At 37.6% G+C, this 26288-nt stretch overlaps 1 protein-coding gene across 10 annotated transcripts in view; it reads left to right on the top strand.

Annotated features, from left to right (window-relative positions):
* Nucleotides 1-26288, top strand: part of PRUNE2 (prune homolog 2 with BCH domain) — a 110708-nt gene that overhangs the window by 68918 nt on the left and 15502 nt on the right. For 7 of the 10 annotated variants that reach the window (XM_029962907.1, XM_018080972.2, XM_018080975.2 and 4 more), the window contains 4 exons: nucleotides 13149-13228; nucleotides 14113-14313; nucleotides 19248-19424; nucleotides 23661-23763. In XM_029962907.1, the coding sequence (XP_029818767.1) occupies nucleotides 13149-13228; nucleotides 14113-14313; nucleotides 19248-19424; nucleotides 23661-23763 (561 nt within the window). Of the gene's footprint in view, nucleotides 1-13148; nucleotides 13229-14112; nucleotides 14314-19234; nucleotides 19425-23660; nucleotides 23764-26288 lie in introns of those variants that run through there. The other 3 variants (XM_029962911.1, XM_029962906.1, XM_029962909.1) reach the window with 2 other exon arrangements.

The following is a 26288-nucleotide window of genomic DNA, read 5'->3' as shown; positions in this document are numbered from 1 at the left end:
ATGTGATGAAGGAATTAAAATATTCTTCAGTTTTAAGTATGGTTAGCAAACAAATCATAGTGATTTTCAGGATGCATTGAAATGTATAGAGTGTTTAAATATTGGCTACTTAGAGTAACACTGAAAGGAAATGTATGCAGGGTTGTTTGGTACATTTAGCCAGAATTGTTCTAAGTTGGGGGCGGGTGGAACAGGCAGGCAGAGATGTCATTTCTGGACTTAACTTAATTAATACAACTGGGAAGCAGAGCTGTTTTCGGAAAGGGAGGATGCACGCACCTCTCGCAGCACTGTCAGGAGGCATTAAAGCAACTGTGGGGCTCAGACTGGGGGAACAATACACACCAATCCTTACCGTGCCAAACATTTCTTTTTTCTAGGGCTGCCGTGTTCATTCCACTATTCTCAGCCATGCTTTCCACTGGTATCTCATGTGGGGCAGGGGTGCACAAAAATCTAAAATAACCCTCTTTTTTCCTATCTTTGATGAGTCTGTTTTTTTATTTGGCATTACATAAATCTTGACAATATTACAGAAAATCCATGTAGTTAGCGACAAGCTTAGTGTTTGCATAAATTCACTACTTTAAAAACTTAGATCCTGCTACAAGCAGTCTTTTGTGTTTTTGTGGCATCTCCTTATAGTATTCAGCAGTAATGGGAGAGCAGAGCAGTGTTATTTAAGAGCTTATAATATGTCTGTAGGAAAAGAGTAGGAAAACACGAAGTCATCTTTAAGCCGCAATCTTTGTTCCGGCAAAGGATGCATCTCTCAAACTTAGAAATAATGAATAGGTGAGAATATGATTTTGATAGCATCTGTGAATATTGATTAAGGTTTTATTATCACTGTAGTATCATCAGGGCTGGAGACACTTCCTATCAGATCAAATATCCAGAAAATAACAGTGCTATTGCAGCAACAAATGATACAGAGGCAGAGGGGAGGATGGCAGTGACATTCCAGTTACTTGACAGATTTCATAGTTTATCTGCTTTGTTTTCCTTTGGACATTGAAGGCAATCGTTTAGGTGTTATGGGATTTTATGAATTAACTCATTCAGATATTACTTATTAGTTCTTAGTATATCCTGTAATTTGTGGTGTCTATAGCCATTGCACCTATGAAAAATAGCAGCAGATCAGACTTCCTCATTTCTCACAGATGAAAGCTGACTGTGTCCTAGAAGAATAAGATCAATCTCCTCAGCAGAAAACATTTGCAGCAAATTCTGAAAGAGCTGTCTGATGGGCAGCAGCCCAGCAGGATACACCTTTGCGTTTCTAAAGCAGTAGGGCATATAACTAAGCTTGTCCTTGTATTTCCCAAGCTATAATGTGAGGAGTGCCATGTGGAGGAAGAAGCCCCATTTTCTCACCTTCTTCCTGAATATTACTTCTTCAGTCTGGCATTTCCTGTCACTCTGAGTCTTTCACAGCATTTTTGCTATGTCTGACATTATTCTCTTTCTCACACTTCAGTTGCTTTTTATCTTCCTACTGCTACTGTGGTCCTTCCAGCTCAGTGACAAAGTTCTGCTTCTGAAAATGCTTCTTGCTTTCTGCATCTCCTATCTCCCATTGCATATGCCTTTTAGACCTGCTAACTGCAGGGTCTGACAGTCTTTCCTGCTTTGAACACCTCCTGACAGTGCAAGCGAACTGCAGGATAGCATGTTTGGTGCCAGTTTTACTGCTTCAGTAGAGCTTATATGCCCTGATTAGGAGCCTTCTCTGGCTCCTGACTGGGGCTTTTCCCATGTTTTTCCCAAGCTGCAAGTCACCCAATATGGATAAGAACTTCTCAGTTACCAGTTTACACCCATTAGGATATTTCCATTTTAATCTGCTGCTTAAAATTACCACTCCACATTCTGCATTGTCACTTAAATCCCCCTACTCTTTATTACATCTCTGGCAACCGCAGCTTTAAGAAACACCAGTTTAACATTAAAGCCTTTTTAGAGCCTTTTCTATAGGTCAGGCATAGCCAAGATAGGGAAAATGTAGCTGTTAGTTAATCTTTGTAAGTTTGCCATAGTAGGTAAGATATGAATCTAAATTATAGTAACATTGAACATTATAAGTTGTGAAATCCTAGTTACATTACCATGGAAAAGATGGAAGGATGGAATTTTTGGCAGTACAGTAGCACAGAAGTCAGAAAAAAAATTAACAATATTTAAGGTATTGAAGGAATAAAAGTTGTTTGAGAAGAATAGAGAATAAGGTCATAGGACCAGAGAAAGGGAATATGAGGGGAGGAAAGATAGAAGTCATACAGTATAAAAAAAAATGTTGCCATGTATCTTTCCCTGTCTATCAGCATGTTGTACAAAGGCTGAACTTGAAATCAAAAGATGGAAGGAGTGATAGAAAAATACTAATGCTTTAATGGACAGATAAATAAAAACCTGTACATCTTGATGTTGAGTTCTTATGATTAGCAGCTCTAAACATCATCCCTTACACATTTTATCATATGATCAAGACAGATGTCACCTATTGTAAGATACTTTGTTAAAACATTTGATTCCAGCTGGTATAGGATGGTAATAAGTGTCATCATCATTATACATGTCATCTTTCATACGCAAAGAGAAACAAATGCATTAAGCAATGCAAGAAGTTGACAGTATTACAGAAACATTGCTGACCATGAGCCAGCAGTGTGCCCAGGGGGCCAAGAAGGCCGATGGCATCCTGTCCTGGATCAGGAACAGTGTGACCAGCAGGACCACCAGGGAAGTGATTTTTCCCCTCTACTCAGCGCTGGTGAGGCCACACCTGGAGTGCTGTGTCCAGTTCTGGGCCCCTCAGTTCAGGAAGGATATTGAGGGGCTGGAGCAGATCCAGAGAAAAGCAATGAGGCTGGTGAAGGGACTCAAGCACAAGTCCTATGAGGAGAGGCTGAGGGAGCTGGGGCTGTTTAGTCTGGAGAAGAGGAGGCTCAGGGGAGACCTCATCACTCTCTACAACTCCCTGAAAGGAGGTTGTAGCCAGGTGGGGGTTGGTCTCTTCTCCCAGGCAACCAGCGTTAGGAGAAGAGGGCATGGTCTTAAGCTGTGCCAGGGGAGGTTTATGTTGGATATTAGGAAGAAATTTCTTACAGAGAGAGTAATCAGACATTGGAATGGGCTGCCTAGGGTGGATTCTCCGTCCCTGGAGGTTTTTAAGATGAGGCTGGATGTGGCACTTAGTGCCATGGTCTATAACCATGGTGGTAGCAGATCAAGGGTTGGACTTGATGATCTTAGAGGTCTTTTCCAACCCCATTCATTCTATGATTCTATGAAAAGCCCAGTAGTAAAGAGGAAATAGCTATGGAAGTTCAGATGTTCCTCAGTTTCAGAACTAATGGTTATGACTGTGTTATTTGAGCATGTCTTCCTTTGGAAACAAACATGTTTGATAAGGTGTAGATTGTAATAATAGTTGGAGGGGAGTTCCCCACACAAGTACTGTGAGAATTTTCAAACTTCCTAGGGATTTTTCAGTTTCTATTCCTGCAAACTCTACCCCATTAACTACTCTTAAAGCATTAGCATACTTCCTGAAAGTACAGGTGGCTGCACGGGGTAGAAGGTGCACACTGCTTTTTCAAGTGCTGTTCATGTGCCAGTTGCATCATTTGAAGCTGCAGGTATTCTGATGAATGGTCAGATGAACAGCACAGTATGGCAGGAAAATGGTCACTTTGAACTCCACATTCTGGAAAGAAAACTGGTTTTAAGGTGAGGAAAACTAAAACAGAGTTTTCTAAAGGAATAATTAATTGCTCAGTGAAAGTAAAAGGTCAGAATCAGGTCCCAGATATATGATTATGCCTGGCATCTTAATAAATTTTAGAAATACAAATTTCAAAGAAAATATATTTTCGGGTTACACCTAAAAATCTTTTGAATCAGATTGATTTAACTTCTACTTTCCCTTCTGGCATTATCATGTTACAGTATATTTGTAATGTTTGTTCAGCAGTTGTTATTGTTTAACAGATCATTTAGATCTGTGGAATATTGTTTGTAGAATACTCACAACATTTATTAAGAGCAGAGAGATCAGATGAGTTGAAACATGCCTTCTAAATGCCAATACTGCTTCGAACCTACACAGCACTTTGCCAGGCCTTGTGATCTTTCAGTATTGATGGAGGAGCACCCATTGCGCATGCTCACCACCTTTGTGTTGTTAATCCTGGCAATTTTCCACTGTCTCAGTAAAGATTAAGGAGCATTGATGTAGGCACCTAACAGAGGCACCTAACCCTGCTCTTAGGACAAGACTATATGGTGGTATATGAATGCAATGCCAAAGCAAAGAAATAGATGTTTAGTGACCTGTTATTTCTGTCTTAGCATTTGTTACTCTCTACATGTTTTTGCACACAGAATATTGACTTAAGGGAATATTTTTGGAGTGGTAATATTGGTAGTATTAGGAAGCAGCAGGTTCTGCACTTCACTGCAAAATATGTAGTTGGAGACAGTGCTGTTTTATGGATACAGTTGGAAAATATTGCCCTAAAGAATTGGCTCCTGTCTGTGCTTATGCCATGAAGTTGTTATGAGGTGTGGGGCAGGTCATGGGAGTCAGAAGCTGCTTGAATTGCATATGTCCTTCTCCACTGACCGTTAACTGAGTTGGGTTTTTTTGGATGCCAAACTGAAGCCATTGGAATCTGATGATACCAGGTTTTTTTGGTGGGACGTAGTCATGAGGATCAGTAATGCCATATAGATGTTATAAAATGCTACATATTCAGAAAAAAAAACCAAAGGTTATTAGACATCATGTATCAGGAACTCACAACTAATGGACACTCTCAAATTTAATTTCTCTGATTCTCTTCTGTAACAGTGAATAATGAGTGTCTTTAACTCATAAAGCTGTTGCCCGAAGTATGGTAAATTATTTTTTGAAATATTATTTAGATGATTAGTAGCTCTGAAAAGCACCAGGAAGGGATGATGGCCTTGTCTCTAGAGCAGTGTTTGAATGTTGCATGGTTAGTAATGCATGGGGATGCAGAAAGGACAAGATAAGTTAAGAAATAGTTGTGCATTGGGTTGCACTGTCTTTGCTGTAGCATCCTATGGCCTACTGGTGACAAACCTCTAGGAAGAGACTTTTGGAGACTCTGGGGTCTCCTGCAGGCAGCACCAGCCTGGCTTGCATTTCTAAGACCCCATTTCAGCAAGACGTCTAGGTTGGGTCTTTAAATTTCCCTCATTCCGTATTAAGATATGTTTTTATTTCATATGGCTGGAAGTCACAGATAATTGAAGAAGCCTGGAGCCTTGGATTCCTTCCATAAGCCAGCTTCATCCATGGGCATATGCATAAGGTTGCTGAAATAGCCTAGTGAATTCCATTATGCCTGTTTACTTAGATTTGTCCCTCCATGGCTTTGCCTGCTTCTCTTGTGCTGTGGCACAGGGAGGAAGCTGGCGGGGAGTGAGGACAGACAGTGTGTGGCTGCCTAACAGCAGTGAAAGCAGAGGCATGTGCTTTATATTTTTTAACAGTCTTAAAGTGATATAAGCAGCCAGGAGAGCCTACTACTATGACTGGCTACCTGGGGAAAAAAGGAGGCTTACAGTACTGATTTGAAAAGAGGAATGAGGAAAAAGATCAGTACTAAACAATTAATTTGATTGGACAATAGGAAACATTTTCATAAAGAATGGTTAAAAATGACCCAAAGTGAGAATTTTAACATGTTCTCAAATCTTGTGGCTAGAATACAGGATTTTTCTACAGAGAGAATATTATCTCTTGCTGACAGGCCTAACATTTTCATCCAACTGTCATGCTGAAAATGAAGTAAAATGTCAGTACATGGAAAACATGGAGTAACAGCATAACCAATAAAAGAAGACTTAAGTCTGAAAAATGAAGTATGAAAAACCAAGGAACTTAGATTTTTACTAATTTTTAGCAGTGGTTTGTTCTGTGCCTGTTGTAAGTGACATCCTTTTCTGTAAAATGGGATTATGAGCATGTTATCTACTATGCAGCAAACAGTATGACAATGATTAGTTGACATTTGATTAGTAAACCTTTTGGCTCATACAAATCACCACAGCTTTTTTTTTTTTTTTTCTGATTTACATCCAAATACAGGAATAAAAGTCTCATGTTACGCATAAATTCTAGTACTCAGTCTATAGATTTTTCCTGAACTAATTTATGATTAAAAGCTACCAAATAAATAGGAATAGAAACACAGTTAATTTAGAATACTAACATATGGTTGCTAAATGCAGGTCTTGGGAGGTTATAAAATTAATCCATTTTACAGGTCACCTGTATACAGTATAATTATTTTACATAACTGTGAGTAAAAGTAATTACTTTTTTTATAGTCTCAGATATCCTGGAGTGGATTCCTTCCCATATACTCATTTTCTTGATATGAAGGTACAGTTGAAGCATAGTCTCTGACTGATATTGACTAAATCTTGCACAGTATATGTCACTTTGATTTGTTGCATACTCTGCTACAGTTTAGGGATCATTAATTCTGCTGAACCTAAGAAATTCACACCACAGTCTCTTATCTCTGAGTAGGCATCAGTATAAATTTTTGGGTTTTGTCTAGAAGTTTTGTAGCAAAGGACTAGGAAGTAATTTTGGGTTTATTGCAAATGGGTTTCTTCATCTCTAAGTGCACAATCCATTTGGGTTTTTGGCGACTAATGTTTCTGACTTCTTTCTCTGTTTTTTTTCTGTGTGTTTTCATCAAACTTTCTTTACACTAAAGCCCATATTTTTTCAGGTGTTATTTTTCAACATTATGTAGTAACACTGTTTCCTAGAGCACCTGTTTTTGTCTGTAGACACAGTTGATATTGAAGTATGTCCAGCAGTTCTCTGTGTTTGTAGAACATTGCTTCCCATTTTACATGGATGATAAGTATCAAAATGCAAACACATGCAGATTAAATTAGAATTTGTTTTGAGTCCATTAGCATTAAAGGTCTATGAAATAACATATCTCAGTTGTAACATAGTTTATGCAGTTGCATCTCTAATTGAAAGAACCATCCTCTATTTAAAATGAAGAACAGAGTGACTATGTTCTGTCTTTTTTGAGCACTCCAAGAAAAAGTAGTGAAAGTAGAAAGTAGACATACTACTGTAGTGATGGTCTGTGAACTTCTTATATCTTTTTCTGAGCAGAAGTGGCACAGCAATTACAAGCCACAAGGTTGGAGCACACATACATAATGTACAGAAGAAAGGGAAAGATGTTTTATTTGGATAGAAATGCAAAACAGCAAAACAGTTACGTTTCTAAAAGTAAAATAAAGTGTGAAATGTTTAATTGTGATAACAGAGTGGGTTTTGATACCTTTTATATGACGTGAGGTGAATGAGATGAATGTTGGAGTAGTGTCCTGGTTTCAGTGGGGATAGAGTTCATTTTTTCTCAGTAGCTGGTACAATGCTATGTTTTGGATTCCATTTGAGAATAATGTTGATAACACACTGATATTTTAATTGCTCTAAGTAGTGCTTACCCTAAGTCAAAGATGTTTTCAGTGTCTCCTGTCCTGTCAGCAAGTAGGTGCACAGGAAGTCAGGAAGGAACATAGCTGGAACAGGTGACCCAAGCTGGCCAAAGGGATATTTCACACCATAGAACATCATGCCCAGTATATTAACTGGGGATTTATCCAGAAAGGGGACCAATCATGGTTCGAGAACAAAGCTGTTGTTGTTATTACTTACTATTATTATTAAATTGTTCTTATCTCAGCCAAGTCTTAGTATTGATTCTCTACCCCATCCCACTGGGGTGAGGGGAAGTGAGCGAGTTGCTATAAGGTGCTTAGTTGCCAGCTCAGCCTAAACCATGACAAGTAGCTACAGAGATGGGTGATAGTGAAGCACCACTTCTGAGTCAGATATCTGGTGAGATATTTTGGCTTTAAATTCACATGAATTTCTGTAGCACAGAATTGTAAACAAAGAATAATATAACAATTAAGGAAACACCATGTGTAAACTCTTTCTTGATGTAAATTGTAGTTTGTGGAGTGCTTGAACATTTGCATTAGGCTCCACTTCTGAGGCTTTTAATTACTCCTTAGTAGGAAAGAATTTTCATTTTGTCTGAAAGAGGTTAGACATCTTCCAGGTGGAGCAATCAAAATGCCACGAGACCCATCAGTAGGTTGCTTCTGGCAACAGAAAGGCCACAGATGGGTTTGCACAAGATACTGGCCTTTGGCCTAGCAACACACTTAACACTCCTTAATCCTAAGGGCACTTACAGATGGAGCTGTGCTGAGAGTCACTGGACAGGCATTACTGGATAAATACTTTTTAATACCTTCTAAGGAAAATACTGTACTCCTATGTTCAATCCCTCCAGTTCTCATTTCTGTTTTCCTGGGCTCTGGACTTGCATAAGGGTGGTGTCACAAGGTGGAGACAGGAGGGGTTCAAAGGAGAAGGACTTTGTGCTGCCTGTGTGCTAAAAAAGTAATTGGAGGAGGAGTTAAAGTTCCCTTTCTTGTTTTCATACCAAAAATTTCATAATTACTGCATTCATTCTCAAAACAGCTCAATTTTTCACTGCAAACCAGTGAGGAAGTGGGCTATAAGCAGGACTTTATTTCCCTCCAAGACCAGGGTATACCTGCATTATGTATGGAATTTGAGAATATGAAAAAAGCCTATATGTCTAGTCTCTGAATAACTTTTTCATTGTACTTCATCTCCCCTCCTCCCATTTAATATCCAAACCAAGCGAGTATTAATATGAGCGGAGGAGATTTCATCCAGGTCATTCCTTTTACTCATCGTGCTTTGAAACTTCATAAAAAACGTTTGACATCTTGTAAAAAATTAAGTATAAAAGTATTTCTGTATATAGAGGGAACAGCATGGAGGAAATGTGATTTACTTATCTAGGAAAAGTGTTTGGCAGCTGTGGACTTCACTTCAGAATAAATTTCTGCAATGGTGAGTACAGAAACGTGGGAAAACGTGTACAATTTAAAGTCAGGCTGGTAAGTTGTGCTAGGTTGGAGTGGAGGAATTGGCTTTATAGAAGTGACAGTCACCGCTGGATTAATGTTGTTCTCTTTTGCAGATTGTAGATGTTCATTCAGAGCAGTGCATTGTAGACATTTCTTGTTTTAGACTAAAGAAATTAACTTCTTGATATGTAATTGCTGTAGAGCACCTTGGGAAACTGGTGATATATATCACAGATGACACAAGGGAGAGGCAGCACAGCCCATAGGAATTATGACATATTGCTGTGAATATTCAGAGCTACTCTTTCCAAAATAGCAGAATGCTACCGTACCTAGAAAAGTCAGGAAGGATAACTTTTATTTGGAGAAACACTGATTTGAGAGGGCACTCAGAATTCTTTAAAGCTTATTAATTTATTGAGCTGTAAGAATGTCTTACAAAATGGGATTAAAAATAAAAATATTTTTCTTTCTCTAATGTTGTTGACCAGATCATCCATGGCATCAGTTGCAATGTATAGAAAGCAAGGAATTTTATAAGCCAGGATTTTGGAAGTATGTGACGTAGTCTGTGGGAAAGGAAGAGGAGATAGTTGCCTATTTTAAAGTTTTTGGAGTCTGTCTTCCATTACTAGAGTTCTTGCTGAGCTCTGCCAAGAGCTTCTACACAGCCGGAAATTACTCTGAAAAGTGCTGAGCTGCTCAGCATAACATGCTCTCAAAAGCCAATTTTGAGAAAAATTCAGTTTCTGAGAAAATGAGGAGCTATATCTGTAGAAAACAGCCTTCATCCATATCCTGTTCATTCTGATGGCAATTCTGGAGCCATATGTCAAGGCAGTGTCACAGAAGTCATACTCACTGACTGGCTTTCTAAAGCCATGAGATTTGAAAGATGCCTGTATTGCCTATTAATTTATGACTGAACAAATATTAACTTGGTGTTTAAAAAATAGGAAGTTTCACAGAACATAAGGCATGTATGTCTGGCGAGGACAATTTAATCTGTTTGGGCAAAGCACAGGGAATATGGAAAAATAGGACTAGCTTCCGAGTCAGACTCTTCTCCAGAAAGTCTGTTGACTGTATTTGACAGTAAGTAAGAACTTGACACAATTTAAAAAAAACAAAACCAAAAAGAAGCAAAAAAAGTCACCCACCCACACCCCCGCCCCCCCCCCAAAAAAAAAAAACAAGTAAAAAAACCCCACACCAAAAATCCCCAAACAAACAGAGAAAAAATCCACAGGAATTTAATCGCTGGTAAAAATCTTCTGAAAGGTGATAACATCTTTTATGTGATTGAAGATAAAATGGAGAAGCTTGTGTCAGCAATGCTTTTGGTACTGGACTTAAACTGATTTTTAAATGCCTGCTTTGGTCCAGAGCTTTCAGAACCACAGACCACATTAAATAACCAAATATGAACAATATGGATTATTGACATTAATAACACTGTGCCAACAAAATAAAATTAGAGATTCACAGACAAATTCTGATGCTGTTTAACTGTAATCCCTAAGTGAGGGGTATTTTTTAGTATACTGCCTGTAGCTGTATTTCAGCAGAAATTGAAACACAAATATCTTTCAATCCCTAGAAATGTAGTCTTCTTCTAAACACAACTGTGATATAAAATTCTGGTATAACTCAGCTGTAGTGGTCCCAGTGAAAGCCGAAAAGCATTTCGAATTTTTGTTGTGAAAGTGTAAGAGACTCTACAGAAAGCAGCAAATAGAGATGCCACAAGGAGAGAAGCAGTCTTAATGCATTCCTAGAAATGTCATGACTTAGAAAAATTCTGTCCCAGGCATTGCAAAAATTTTAGACAACTCTAAATTTGTGAATTAGTGACTTGTGTGAAATTGCTTTTTTCATGTTATGATTATCACTGTTTCTGTAGGGATAGAGTATACAAAATTTAGTCATGATCTTATCATACAGAGACAATCTTCATTCTACTCAAACATTTTTGTTTTGTGCAGAGAATAGTGTTTCTTTTTAATACAGAAACCCAGAAAATTCACTATTCTCCTCTATCTTAGTCTTCACACAGCTTTGAGTGTTTCCTTTCAAATAATGTCCTGCAGTAATTTCCAAAGCTTGTTCAGTAAGGAATTACCATTTGGTCTGATAAGGCTGTAAGAAATATTATAAATTAATGGTTTATGTGACTGTATCACAACCCTGTTCTGTCCAACCAAAACATAAACCCTTGAGTACCCATAAGTCATCGTCTGACTAGTCCTGAGCTGCTGTAACCAGAGAACTCTTCATAGTTTTATTTTTAGAAAGGTTAATAATGCACCAAATAATATCTTACTCTGAATTTAAAATGGGTTAGAAGTATTCATCCTCTCCCCACACTCTTTCCACTACTATGGTTTCTTACCTTATCTGGCTGTTACTTACAGAACTTCTTCAGAATTCAAATTTTTCTATAGTAAGTTCAGATGAATGAATTATATTTCATTACATGTATTTTACTATGAATTGAATAGACACACACACAAAAAGCCAAATACTCTACTGATTTATTTACGTTTTCTAAGTAAATTGTGATGGTATTGAGTGCTTCTGAACACAGATAATTCTACAGAGTAGGAAAAAAAAAAGGAAATGGTACTTTACAGACAATTTGTGCCATTCATTTTATTCATAAGCAGGATACTTTGATCAAGTTAGAACAAGTTTTTATTGAGAGAGAAGGCTTGGTTATGAGTTGAGCAGCACAACGCTGTGTAACCATAGTGTTAAATTTTCTGTATTCTTTATGGCCCCACGGAAATGCGGGAGTTCACTAGTTTCCCTGTCTGTATGGGAATTTGATGGCATGGGGCTTGAGGTCAAGATCTTTTTCAATTTTTAGCACAGTGAAACCTTTGGCAGGCCTACATATACACATTTAATTTGTATGAAATTAATAAGAAATCACAGAAACTGTACTCACAGTCTGATACAATGATTGACCAGAAGAGTCTTGTCTGCACACAGTAAGATAATAAGGATAGTCCTTCTCATTGGGAAAATGAGAGTAGGAAGAAACTGCAGGAGCAACAAGCCAAGCCTATTCAGGTCTATTCAGCTGAATCATTCATAACATAGCTAGCTGATGCTGTGGCAGAGAAAAGTACCTTCTTTGAACTCATCATACTTCTGTTAGTCAAAGTGTAAAAATGGTCTATTCTTCAGATTTTGGGGGTGGGTGGGAATAGACACTTTGGAATAGTAATATAATTTATACAATAATACAGTTATTTTGGTAAAGTGAATGAAGCTCTCTTGAAGTCAGACATTTTCATTGCAAATGGTTTGTAAGTTGTCAAGAGTGTCCTGACAATGTAAAATATTGTTTCCTGTTTGCAGTCCAACCATCCTTCCAGCAAGTATTTTGTAGAATACTTGAATAGCAAATAGACATGAAAACAGTTCAATTTCTTTAAGCATTCAACCACCTTTGTTGCTTTTGCACCGCGTAATGCCTTTTCCTTGTCTTATGTATGTATGGAAGTTAAATGTAATTTCTTAGTACCGTCCTAAAAATGGAATCTAGGTAGGATATTTTGCAACATTTTAGTCTTTGAAAATCTGTGGTGTAATTTTGGTTCTCATTTTTGTACTTTCTGAACTCTTTCAGTGCAGTACATCAACTGCTTCAGTACTACTAATTTGGGTCAGAATTGTTCTAAAATACAGTTGATACCAAAAGAATGAAAAAACCCACTTATCTCATTTTTGCTATACAGTAAATGTATATACACTTGTGAATATACTGTTTTACAAAGAGAAGCTGAAGCTCCCTGCAATCATGTATCTAGTTTGCTGGATGACAAAAGACCAACTTCATTTGCATAAAATGAGAAACACTGCTGTTTGTCAACCTATTATTATTCAGTGCTGTGTCTTGATACAGGTAAAAGTGGATATCTGTGCCCCATAGTCTCCAAAGGCTCTACAGAAATGTGCGTAAATTAGGGGTAAAAACTACACAGTACAATTACAACAGCTGTGTTTGCTTCTCACATCAGTTTTGTGATCAGACTCTGAACTGGCTATGCTGAAGGATATTTCAGTTCCCTGTAATCACATAAGCTGTATTGATACCTAGGTCAAGCCATGCATCTCTTTAAGATTTTACTTTGTATTTTACCTCTCAGGTTGGTAGAAGAGGATGTGGGAATGGACATCCCCTTATCTGAGGGTGTACTAAGCCCCAGTTCTACAGAGATGAGACCTGGTGAGAGAAGCTCTAACTCATTTTCTTAGTTGTATCTTATTCCCATGGTGTTTAATTTTGCAGTGAGAAAGATATTTCTGTTCTGGTAAAGAATCAGTGTAGTGTCAAAAAGAAAAAAGTGTTAAGTTTGCTTTATTTAGTCAATTATTTTCTTCATTTGAGAAATAATAATTGTAATGTTACATTTTCTCTTGTGCATTGTTTAGTCCTTGTGAAGTTTTAATAATCTGTATTATTTACTTTATAATTGACTACTGTCTAAGCGAACTAAGTTAGAACAGCTTGAAATGGGCCACACAACATACAGGCAAGGGGCAAAGGCATACCTAGCTTTTGTCTTTTTGAAGTCTGTTTTTATTTAAGACTGATTAAGAGACTGAGGGTTTTTTTATTTCTATTATTGTATTAAGATATTGCATAGTTAAATTAAAGACATAACTACTTGCAAATCAGCTCCATTCAAGTAGCACCAAGTGCATGAGACAATAAATATTTACTGGGGATTTCACTCCTGTGAATTTTCCCAGGACTCAGCAATGTCTTGGTTCATAGCTCAAATGATGTGTATATTGCTCTTTAAATTCTTAAGCAGCTTGGTCAGAGCATGTTCCATACCTTATTTTTGTCTGATGATTGCAGAAAACAGAATCTGGATTTTGCATAATTTAGCAGCTCTGAGCTACACTGACTGTTCCTGTAAATGCTTGTTTTATTTCACTAAATAGCAATGTTGATATTTGTGTTTTGTGTTAGGTGGTCTTAAATGTCATGGTGTTACTAAAATTGATCTGTCTCAGTGTGTTTGAAGTGGTTTTTAAGTGTATGGGAGGTGAATTGTGTGTGGAGTAGATAAAGTTCCTTTTTTCCTCGTCTTTTTTTTTAAGAACCTCCCAATTCTCTTGATCTTAATGGTTCCCAACCCCGAAGGATAAAGCTCACTGCTCCAAACATCAATCTCTCTTTGGACCAGAGTGAAGGGTCTGTACTTTCTGATGACAATTTGGATACACCAGATGAAATTGACATCAATGTAGATGACCTTGACACTCCTGATGAAGCAGACTCGTTTGAATACACTGGACAAGGTAATATTTTAAATTGTAAACACAGAGTTCATCTTTTTTTTTTTTTTTTTTTTTTTTTTAACTGCTTACGTGATCAGTCTCATGTCTGTCAGGTTATCAGTGTGGTTAAAGCATTCAAGAGTTAATGCTAGGCATCCAGGTTATTTTTGCTGTCTGCTATTTTTTAACCTTTCACCTGTGTAAAATAGCATACTTCTACTTTTTTAGAGTGCAGAAAAAAATAGTACAGCTGATCTAATAAAGTAAGAGCAGCTACCTAGAGAGAATCAAATTCAGAGTCCCGTCTTTGTCCAGTACTATAGGACTTGTCTGAAAACAAGAAGAAAGCAATTGATCTTTGTTACAGAGAACGCTGTAGCTAACTGCAGCTTAGCGCAGCGCTGGGCAGTTCTAGCTTACAGTTACATCAGTAGTACTTGGGAATATAACTTTGTGCAAAATGTTGACTGACATAAGCTGCACCAAAGATCTTGCAGTGTATAAGTGAGGTAGACACAATGTGCTGAGAGGTCTTCTGTTAAGCAGAAATGTCGACTTTTTATTCCCATGTATGATTGAGAAGCTGAGATGTGGAAGGTTGTGTGCATAGCCTGATAAAGCCAGCTCAGGTGATGGAACAACAGAATTCTTCATTCCAGTTATTTAAATATCATTTCTCAGCAGAACTAACCATGCAGTATAGATACACCCCGAAGTGTGCAGTGAGACCCTTCACTCTTCCTTTGCATATTAATGATTTTCTCTCAAAGAAATATGATGTGAAAGTGTTTTGCACTGTTTAATTCACTTTATTTACCTTCATGATGTACAAAATAGGGTGGTAACACTCATTCCTTGCTGGTACCTCATAAAACATACAAGACCTGTAATCACTGATGTGATCATACAGATATTAAGCTATTTGACGGAAAAAGAAGTGTGATCATTTTACAACCTACAGCAGAAAGAAACTTTTAAAAACTGGATCAGTTTAAACGGAATTTTCCCATGCATTTACATTCTCTAGTGCCAGTGAGGTCACTTGAGCATACAAGAACAGTTTCATCATTTTAAGTGATATTGCTAAAGAAGCATTACTGTGTACTCAATCATGCATGAGCATCTCTAATGTTACTTCTCATTAGAAGGCTGATATCCTTGTGGGTAGATGCAGAGCATAGAGATGAGTTGCTTGATGGTTGGAAGATTTTATAGCAAAGGTTAACACACACACATGTGCGAGCTAACCTGCTTAGACTGTTGTGACTACCATGTGAGAGAAAAGAAATCTCTGCCTGCAGTAGAACAGATTTTGCCTTTAAGCCCTCAAATAATTAAATTCAGCTCTAGTGATTTTGGTGGCAGTTGTATTTCTGGCAAGCATTTCTTCCCAGTGGTTTTTTTTTGCTGCTTTCTAAATGTGATGTTTTTAAAGTTGGACCAGTTTTCCTGAACTCCTGTGTGAAGAGCTCAAGATCCCTGGGTTTTTGGTGACATTTTTGCAGTTGTGTAGTTTGGTTTAAGACATACTTAGTAACAAAAATGTCTTCCACTTAGAAGAACCATGAATAGAGAGTAGAAAAGGAAAAAAAAGTCAACATTTTATCAAAAGAAGCCAGCATAATAAAAGAATAATAAAAGAAGTTAGCTATAAATAAAATGAATCTAATAGCTAAGATTATAGTCTTAAGAAAAGTGAAGAATGGTTTAATTGCATGGTAAATAGCCTTTGTTATCTTTGTACTTTTGTACTCTGCCATTAACTAGTATGCACTCTGATGTTAGCAGCACTCGGAGTCTCCCACAGTTTAATGTTTCTAACTGGTGCCAAACCCAGGAAAGTAAATAACAAGAAGACGTAGCTGCTGAGACCATAGACAGCAGTAATTTTTAACTTGTCATGATGAGACTGTTGACAGTCCCTTTAAGCTATGAAAGACAACAGAGAAAACTTGTTTAGAGATTGGTTGATCATCAGTTTCACAGAGTGGTTTTCTTTTTGTCACTAATACCATACATTTAAACATTCTTTTTCAGAACCCATGCTAGTTTCTGAAATAATTTTTTTATTATTATTGCTTTAGATGGCATAAAAATTGCATTTCTGAAGACTATACATGAATATCATTGAAGGCCTGCCCCCAAATCAGCATTATTTGTAAAGTAAAAGTGTTTATTATTTTGTCTGCAGATGTTTATGTCCTTTCTAAATTTCACACTAGTGCATCTTTCTCTGCAAAATCAACACTTCAGGCAGTAGAGCAGAGTTGCTTCATCAAAAAGAGGCAGTCTTGTATAATTTCTATCAAAAAATAATTCATGTGTCTGATTTTAGCATCAGAAGTTTTATCAAGATCTTTGTCATTCTTCATCATCTGCACTTTCACCAACCAAAAAAAAAAATAATTATCAGACCCCAAACACAATTTTGGCACTAGTCTGCAAATTACCTAGCCCAGCCTCTTTTCACTAAAGCTGTTTTGCTAGCTACCGTTCTCTGGCTCAGTCATGATCTTTAGAGAGGGGGATATTCTGTCAGTATAATTCCCTAACAATATCATATTAGGGACAGAAAATACAAGACAGGCAGCAGTAGAAATTCAGACTTTGTTAGTCATAGAATCATAGAATCAGCTGGGTTGGAAGAGACCTCCGAGATCATCAAGTCCAACCCTTGATCCACTACCACTGTGGTTGCTAGACCATAGCACTAAGTGCCACATACAGTCTCATCTTAAAAACCTCCAGGGATGGAGAATCCACCCTAGGCAGCCCATTCCAATGCCTGATTACCCTCTCTGTAAAGAAGTTCTATCTAATATCTAACCTAAACCTCCCCTGGCACAACTTGAGACCATACCCTCTTGTCTTGCTGATAGTTGCCTGGGAAAAGAGACCAACCCCCACCTGGCTACAACCTCCCTTCAGGGAGTTGTAGAGAGTGATGAGGTCTCCCCTGAGCCTCCTCTTCTCCAGGCTGAACAGCCCCAGCTCCCTCAGCCTCTCCTCACAGGACTTGTGCTTGAGTCCCTTCACCAGCCTCATTGCTTTTCTCTGGACCTGCTCCAGCACCTCAATATCTTTCCTGAACTGAGGGGCCCAGAACTGGACACAGTACTCCAGGTGTGGCCTCACCAGTGCTGAGTAAAGGGGAAGAATCACTTCCTTGGACCTGTTGGCCTCGCTGTTCCTGATCCAGGCCAGGATGCCATTGGCCTTCTTGGCCACCTGGGCACACTGCTGGCTCATGTTCAGCTTCCCGTCATACTGTAACAAAACAAAAAAATATATACTCAACCTAATATATAGATTTTTAATAGCTTTTTTGTGTGTACTTAGAGAAACTTGGTATTTCTAAAAAATTTTGTGAAATTATTGATAGGTTTTAACGGAGAAATCAGTTTTACAATTTAAGAGTTAGTACACATATGTGTTTGTGCCTAAAGGTTCTGTGTAGATATATGTGGTATAAACACAGTATACTATTGTATTCCTAATTTCATAAAGATAATTGATTTAATTTTTACAATAAACTAGTGTGTTTTAAGGATCATATGCTTCATTTTGTTTGAGTAGTTCAAGAAGCAGCATTAACCAGAGGCATCTGTAGATAACCCAATACATAGAAGGGTTTGAGGACATCTATGAAACATTGTGTTCTTTAGTTCCTGTCAATTAAACTTCCTTCTTTTAGTTTATTCTTAATTCTCATAGATCTCTTTGGTATTTTCAAATAGGGTGTTTACAGCTTTTAAAGTACACACGTGTATGTTATTATGTATCTCAATGTATCTTTGTTTACTGTTACCTCGCTTATTGATTTGCAAATAAAATTCTGCTCTTATGACTGCACAGCCAGCATAATGCTTTAAAAAGAACAATTTACTTCAAATATGTGTAATACATAAAATGCACAGAATCTTTACGGTGAAGGTAAATTAACAATATCTATACAGAATATTGCAAAATAGTACAAAAGAGGTATTTTTTTTTACCCCATGGAAAACACAGTATGTTGCAACAAAAACTAAAGAGGGAAAATAAGTATTTCCAGCTGTGGACATAATCACTTTTCCTGTCACTTTCTCCATAAACAACCATTAAATTTGAAAAACTGGAATGCAGTTAAGAACCATCTCGTCCATGTGCAATGGAAATGTAGATTTTATTAATTACATCACAGTTTTTCTGAAACTAAGAGTATCCAGCACAGAGGCTGTGTTTGAGACTTCCTAGTCACTTGTCAGCCATACAGTTTATTTACTGTGGTCATTGTGCCTGTGGACTACATGTGCCTGTTCTCTCAAGGGTGCTCATAGAACAAGTCAGACTGCATGGCTGCTCTGTACTTCACATCTGTGAGAAAACTGGTATTTAACCTCAACCACAGTCCTTGGGGAAGGCAACTACTGTGCTTACATGAGGAGTCAGCATGACTGAAGCAGAGGAAGATGGATGTTCTTCATATTTTCTGGTGGTGAATGTGAAGAGATTGGAGACAAACTGGGAAAAAGTTGAGAAGCTGTAGCTCTCTGATAATTCCTCTCTAGACAGGAGGTATTCCTTTGTTCACTTTTAGTTCCTCCTTTTTTTTTTTCAGCATAGTTCTTATACCTGCAACACAAACATTTTAAAAGGCTTATGGTGCAGTAACTAGTGAGCAGCTACTCAGTTTTACCAACTGGATGCAAAACCAAAAATCCCATGGCAATATTCCTCACAGTGATAGTTGCTGTTGTTCTTTTTATGTTCGTAATAATGAAAAGTCTTAAAAAATGGAAACTTCTCATTGACTGGCTGTCAGATGATCACATTCTGCTCTTACTTATACCAGTACTGTAAGAATCCAGGTAATTTCAGTCATTCATTTCAAGTGTATGTGACAGCAACAGTATTTAGAGGTAATATATACAATATATACAGGAGGAGGTAATATATACAGTTTTGTTTTTTAGAAGAGCATACTGCTACTAAGGATGCTTCCCAGGAAGAATCTGAATCAATTCCAGAGTACACTGCTGAAGAGGAGCGAGAGGACAACAGGTTATGGAGAACGGTCGTTATTGGAGAACAAGAACAGAGAATTGATATGAAAGTCATTGAACCATACAAAAAGGTCATTTCACATGGAGGTAGGAAAAGCCTATAAGTATTTTTTAAATTGATGTAAAAAATCATACTTTATTGATCATGATTTCTGGTTTTGTTCTGTTATCATACTGGCAGGGGGAGAAAAAATTTTATTTTTCAGCCTTGGCTGAAAATCAACTTGGCTTTCAATTCAGTGTGGCAATGACTAATAAGTGTTTTAAATTCAAAGCTATTTCAGGAGCAGCAAACTGACATACATGTGTCAGGAACAATTTGGTCATTGTAGGCTAAAATTGTCTTGAACAAGTTAAAAAGCTTTTGACCTACAGCAAAATAAAATTTTGAAAACATTATTCTGTGGGTTTTGACAAAAACTTTTGCCTGAGGAAGTAGAGTGGCAAAAGCAAAGATACAGAAAGCCCTGGGGTTTTCATTCATCTGGCTAAGCTCCCTATGCTGTTTTTCTGCCATTTATAGTTGTTGGCAGCATTTCACCAGGAACTGGTTTATGGTTTTTTTTCACGTGATTTGTTAATGAAAATCAAATAACGTATCAAAAAAACATTTAAAGTAGGAGAATGACCTTGTATGCTTGTTATATTGTCTAATTTGCTCATCTGCTCCCCAGCCTCTTCAGAGAATCACAGAATATGCTGAGTTGGAGAATTTGTAGTTCTGGTGTTACTAGTACACTTCTGTATAAATTAATACAAATGGCTAAATATTACTCTAGATATTAACGGAAGAAAGAGAAACAAAGCTTTCTAAGTGCCTTTTCCTATTTGTCTCAGGTTTAGATTATCTTTGGACTCTGTATCTTTCAAGGACTCTCTTTACTCTCTATTAAGTAAAGTGTTGTGTAAGGATGAGTTGTTCTATTCCTGCAAAACCTGAGGTAGGCAACTCAGCCTCTCAGAGGTGAGATTTGTGAGTTTATATGAGGATGCTTTTGTCACAGTGTTGTTGATCTGTAACATCATTTAAAGGTCAGCCATTTTTTCCAGTATATTTTCAGTGTTGAATCTCTATCTGGTAAAAGTGACATAAATAAATTATGGTTAATTATATTACCTGAGGATGTGGTTCTCAGATTTGCGCATTTACATTAAAAAGCAGATAAATGCTAGCCTATAGGTATTAATGGTGGCCAGTATGCAGAAGGTTTAATCAGAATTAATAATGTTCAAACCTCCAAGCATTTGTGCACTACCACACCACCATCAAAGATTTATGAATATGATGACACCTCAGACACAGTTTAGCAAACAGACACAGATGGCATAATTTAGGAAACAAACACAAAATACTTTGGGGCCTTGCTAATTGTGTTTATATATTTTTTTATGCTGTAAACTAGTCAATATACATTTGTGGTGAAAACTGTTTCCTAGTAGATGCTGATGTATATGTGTATATCAGCATTTGTGAAGAATAAATACTAGTCCATTTTAGCGAGTGAATAAGTAGCTCTGGCAGACATCTCTGATGGCAATTGTGAAGTACATAATAATGCACAGTTATCAATGGGAGTCTAGGTAACTCAGTTCAACTCTCAGTATGAAATAATTTGAATTCAAATTTTATGTATCTGACACCTTGTTTTGTTAGATCACTCAAATCTAAGATAAAGAGCATTAAGTTTCCTTTACTTTTGAAAGGGAGTTAGCCATTAGACAAACAGTGTGAGATAGAACAATAAGTTTCAGTCTGCCGGTGCCTAAATTGGAAATTTTGCCTCATATCTAGCCAAATCAAAGTAGGTTAAGGACTGGATTAAATGAAGTGGAAAACTGGAGATGTGGAAACCAAAATAATTTTGTTGCATGGATTGTGGGAAGACTTTGCACAGCTCTAACAGTTTCTGCATTATGGCAACTAGGCGTATTCTGTATGAAGTTCACTTGGCAATACTTTAGTGGAGTGTTTAGAGGGCCAGGAATCTTTTCTTTAACCTCAAGATTAATAATAGATTCTGACTAAAATTAGTTAATTGGAAGTCAAGCGATCTTGATGATTTGATGGTCTACTGAATATTCCTCCCTGACAAATGACAGATAACAGCAAATGCAGAATTTATGTGGTAGCCACAAAATAGGAAAGGGGAGAGTAGACTTGGCAGTGTAGGCATGAGGTTGTCTTCAACATATTTCTCTTTGCTTAGGCTGACAATTTGGGCAAATGGCATTTACTGCCTTCTAGTGGTGAATTAAAATGCACTTCTCCCTTGGATGAACATTCCTTCTCTTCAAGCATGTGTGAGGAAAAGTGGTTTAGACTTATCTGTGAGTTTTTCTTCCATGGGTTGTTAGTTAGCATCTGCATGTAATCATTTTGCTTTCCATGAACTTTGGACTGTTCCGTGTATTTTAGTGGGCACACCTGCCACAATGTGCTCTTGCTATCAAACTCCTGTGCCAGGTGGGCAGATTACTTTATGGCAGCATGATATAAAATCTTTTAAAGTTTTCTTTTAATTTTATGGAAGGAAAGAAATGTCCTCCCTATTTGAAACCTGTGGAGGAAAGAAATACTGCTTTATTCCTGTTGTTGTTTAATCCCAGCTGGCAACCAAGCCCCACACAGCCACTCACTCACTCACTCACTCACTCACTCACTCACTCACTCCTCCCTATGGTGAATCAGAAGGGTAAGAGTGAATAAGTTTATGGGTTGAGATAAGGACAGTTTAATAGGTAAAGCAAAAGCTGTGCACTCCAGCAAATCAAAACAAGGAATTCATTCACTGCTTCCCATCGCCGGGAAAGCAGAGCTCCATTGTGAGTAGCAGTGACTTGGGAAGACAAACACCATCACTCCCAACTTCCCCCCTTCATTCTTCTCCCCATGGCTCTGTATGCTGAGCATCATGCCATATGGTATAGAATATCCCTTGGGTCCATTGGGGTCAGCTGTCCTGGCAGTGTCCCCTCCCAACTTCTTATGCACCCTCAGCCTACTCATTGAGGGGGAGAGCAGTACAAGAAGTGAAAAAGGCCTTGGCTCTGTGCAAGCACTGCTGAGCAATAACAAAAACATTTCTATATTATCAACACTGTTTTCAGTGCAAATCCAAAACATAGCCCTGTATTAGCCACCGTGAAGAAAACTAAGTGTATCCCAGCCAAACACAGCACAATTCCATAATAATCTATCTGAAACAGTAATTTGTGCCAAAAACAGGACTGGAGTTCCATCAGCATTTTAGTTAGACTTAGATGCTGTCCTCTGGTATCAAAAAAGCACTGTGGAAGTCTTAAAATCTCCTTTTAGAAGGGTTGTTTAAGTCGTGGTATTATCCTTTAATTTTTGTCAGGAATGTGTTTCTGTCTCTGAGGGAAATGAAAGTTTCCTTCCTTCACAAACATTATCATCTCCCCGTCATGGTCAGTTTCTTCTAGATTCTTTTGAAAAGCTTTTGAGTTGTTCTCTGAGTATATCCAGCTTTGTCTCTCTGCATCATTAGTGCTATCTATTTACAACCATTTCTACAGCATCTTTATAAATTCCCTCCTGATTGCATGTATCCTTTAAGCAAAACTTAAAACTGAAATGCAGGAGTATTTTTTATTTATCATTAGTAATACAGGATTGTGGAGAAGACTAACCATCATTAATCCATCACAAGAAGAAAATATTTTATTTTGGGTAACAAGCAACATCCTGGACCCCAGAATGGTAGTGCTACAGCTTTGAGGGTTTACAGCTGTTATTAGGCAGTGGTGCAGCCCAGAGAATGCCAGTATTGGATGATTGGAGTGTCCAATAAAAAAGTAATTTACACAAAACTTGCGAGAAAGGATTTAACTGGTCCCCAGGACCTCTTAAGGTATAGTGGTATGGAGTCATAATTGTAATATCCTAAAGCCATTGGAGCTGCACAAACCAACTGATATTGGACTGGAAGACTTTGTGAAACATCATTCAAACAACGCAAGACAGCAAATGTAGGAGATTTTCTTTAGCTCCTTATTGCTCAATCTGAGGTGAGCATTCAGCACATAATTGCCACAGAGATGCAATGAACCTTAAGTAGAAGCCTTAGAAGGTGTTTTTGCTGGTCTCTATAAAAAGTTTACTAATAGTTGTGCTAAGTGTGTTTTTTGAGAATTCAACTGACTCTCATACGTCCTTATGACTTGATGATAGTTCATACATTTTCAGTCTGCTTCAGCATTAGACACAGTAGCTCTATTACAGGACTCTGAGATTTCTTTTTAAATTTATTCTGTTAAAAGCCTTTGACAAAGATAAAAATGCCTTTTCGTTTTTTTCCACAGGATATTACGGTGATGGTCTGAATGCTATCATTGTGTTTGCAGCATGCTTCTTGCCAGACAGCAGTCGAACTGATTACAACTATGTCATGGAAAACCTTTTCCTGTGAGTGATACGTAAGCAATGTAGCAGAGTCTTTTGAGTTAGTACTCATAATTATGCTATGAGAGGTAACCTGTCTTTAATTAAGAGGTAATTTTGGTCACTAGAAGTGGAGTGATCTGAATGACAAGGAAAACAGTAGTTTTAGATAAACTTCTCATTGGAGTATTATTTTGTTATTTTTTACCTATTCACCCTCCAAAATTAAGATGTATTTGTCAGTACCAAATCTGACTATAGTATTTCCCTAAATGTCAAGGAATGCAGTATCTTCAACTCCTTGGGACTACAGTCTTTGCACTGTTTCACTAGTGATTTCCATCTCTCGCTGAGAACAATCAGCAGGGCTTACACCACCAGACTGTTTTTCACTATGTGTTGTTGATTGTATATTATCATGATGTATCACTGTATATATTTTTAATATATGCTGTGCTGTGTTCAGAAGTCACAGGGCCATTTTTTGACACTTGTTTTTAAAATACAGGATAAATGGCAGTTACTGACACAAACAGCTCTAAGTATGTTTCCTGACTCCGGCTGCTTCTGCTTCATCTAGAAGTGGCAGGGGCCAGTTGGGCAGGACACAAATTTGGCCACAAAAACCCAAATTTATCACAGGAAAATTACTCCTAATAGCAATTTGTTTTGGCAGCCAAAAATTGGGAAGGCAGCACTACCCTCAAGTATCTCCAGCTACTTCCACTTACAGCTGTTAAAAAAACCAATCTGTCCAGTGTTTTGTGTGCTAAAACCCAGTAAGTCATTTCTAAAGCCAGCAGGAGACCTGGCCTTTGCCATTTGCAGCTTACAGGGCACTAGAGCACAGACCAAAGTCTCCTTAAAATTCCAGTCCTTGAAGATGCACTTGGTGATAGCCAATGCCTTTAACATTGTCTTTATGAGTGAAAAACAAGAATGGGTGCTTTAGTTCCTGGTCAGAACAACTGCTATCATTTGCCTGGTAGAGCCTCTAAGAGTCCCATGTAATCTATATCTGATAACTGATATACACAATGCCCAGTGATTTAAAAGGTAGGCAGGAATTACTACAGTGGTTGCAACTTGATAAGTAAGGAACAAAGCTGAGAAACTGTGACTGGCATTCAATAGTTCTTCTTTGTCTTCACCCAAGACCCTTGTCCAGATAGAGCTGGTGGTAAATGGACTTTGCAGAGAAAGCCCTAAGAGCCTTTTCCACATGGCTTGAGGTTACTGCCAAAGTCAGTTTTAAAATAACTTTCTCTGGAGTAGTAGTATAAGAGAGTGTTCAGGTTTTCTGTGAACCTTCAGCTTATTTTAAGGCTTATCTCTTGGCTCTCTCTGAGGCAACAAGAAAAGGGAAAATTAGTTCACCCCTTTCTTCCAATTGTAGGCCTTTTAATTGCATAGAAGTAGAGGGATTGCAGCAGTTTACTAAATGTGCAATAACTCATATATTTAAACATTTGTTAATTCTTTACTATTGAATTATATAGCAATCTGGAGAGACCTGCAAATCACTGAATCTCTTTCCATTTTTAATACAGCATATTTCTGGTGGATAATAATGTACGTGCAATGTATAGGCCACCTCTAGTTTCTGATTAATAAGTGTCCTCAGTTGCTGCCAAGTTTTGCAGTTACTTTCCCATCTGGATTCCTTTCACATTTCCCATTATCTTGTTCCTGTTTGTTATCTTGACTACTCCTGTAAAACTGTTTTTGAAGGATGGAGTTTGGCCAAAACGCTTGAGACATCTTCTAGAGCAGTCCTTCTAGATAATGAAGAACCGCACAAAAAATTCTGCTGTTTAATTTGTGGCTGCCTGACACAGTCAACAGATTAAAAATTTTTTAGAAGAATCTCAACTTGAAAAATCACACTTTGAAAACAAAACCATTGCTTTGCTTGCAGAGCGAGGAATTTGTTCTAGTCAATGAGAAAAATTCTGTCCACCTTTTCAAATAATAAAGAAATTGCCATTATTATCAAATAATAAGAAATTGCTAGATAGGTAAAGTTTGCAAGGAAGCTCAGCATCCTTAAAATGGCAAATGGTCTAACACAACCTAAATTGTATAAGAGCTGTTGAATGAAAGTATGTGAGATAAGTGAGATCTGACTGAAAAACTAGCAGAGATTCTTTTTTGCCATAATAGTCCTTTATGATTGTTCTTATTATAACTCATTATTCATAATATTCACAATTCCCTTTGCCCTTAGTAAACACACTTATTTTTCAGACTGTTTTGGTAAGTACTTACACATACTTCTGTACGGTTCAATGCCTTTAAAGCACTAGATGCTGTGCCCTGTGAGAAGGGCTAATTTCGTAACTTGTCAGGTAGTCAGTAGGTTCAGTTAAATTAAGCTTTATGCATCAAAATCTCCATGCAATCCTTGCTTTGCTATTTCACTGTTAGACATGAGCCTTTACAAGTATCAGGCAAAAGCAGGGAATGCACAACTGCAAGGTAAGAAAGAGCATTGAAATGCATTGAGTGAGTAGTGATTTAGATGGGATTTATCAAATGCATGGAACTGG

This window comes from Manacus vitellinus, unplaced genomic scaffold (assembly GCF_001715985.3).
Source record: "Manacus vitellinus isolate BGI_N305 unplaced genomic scaffold, ASM171598v3 scaffold_50_pilon, whole genome shotgun sequence".
NCBI lineage: Eukaryota > Metazoa > Chordata > Aves > Passeriformes > Pipridae > Manacus > Manacus vitellinus.
Note: the sequence above shows the minus strand (reverse complement) of the source record. Positions and strands in the feature narration are given on the sequence as shown.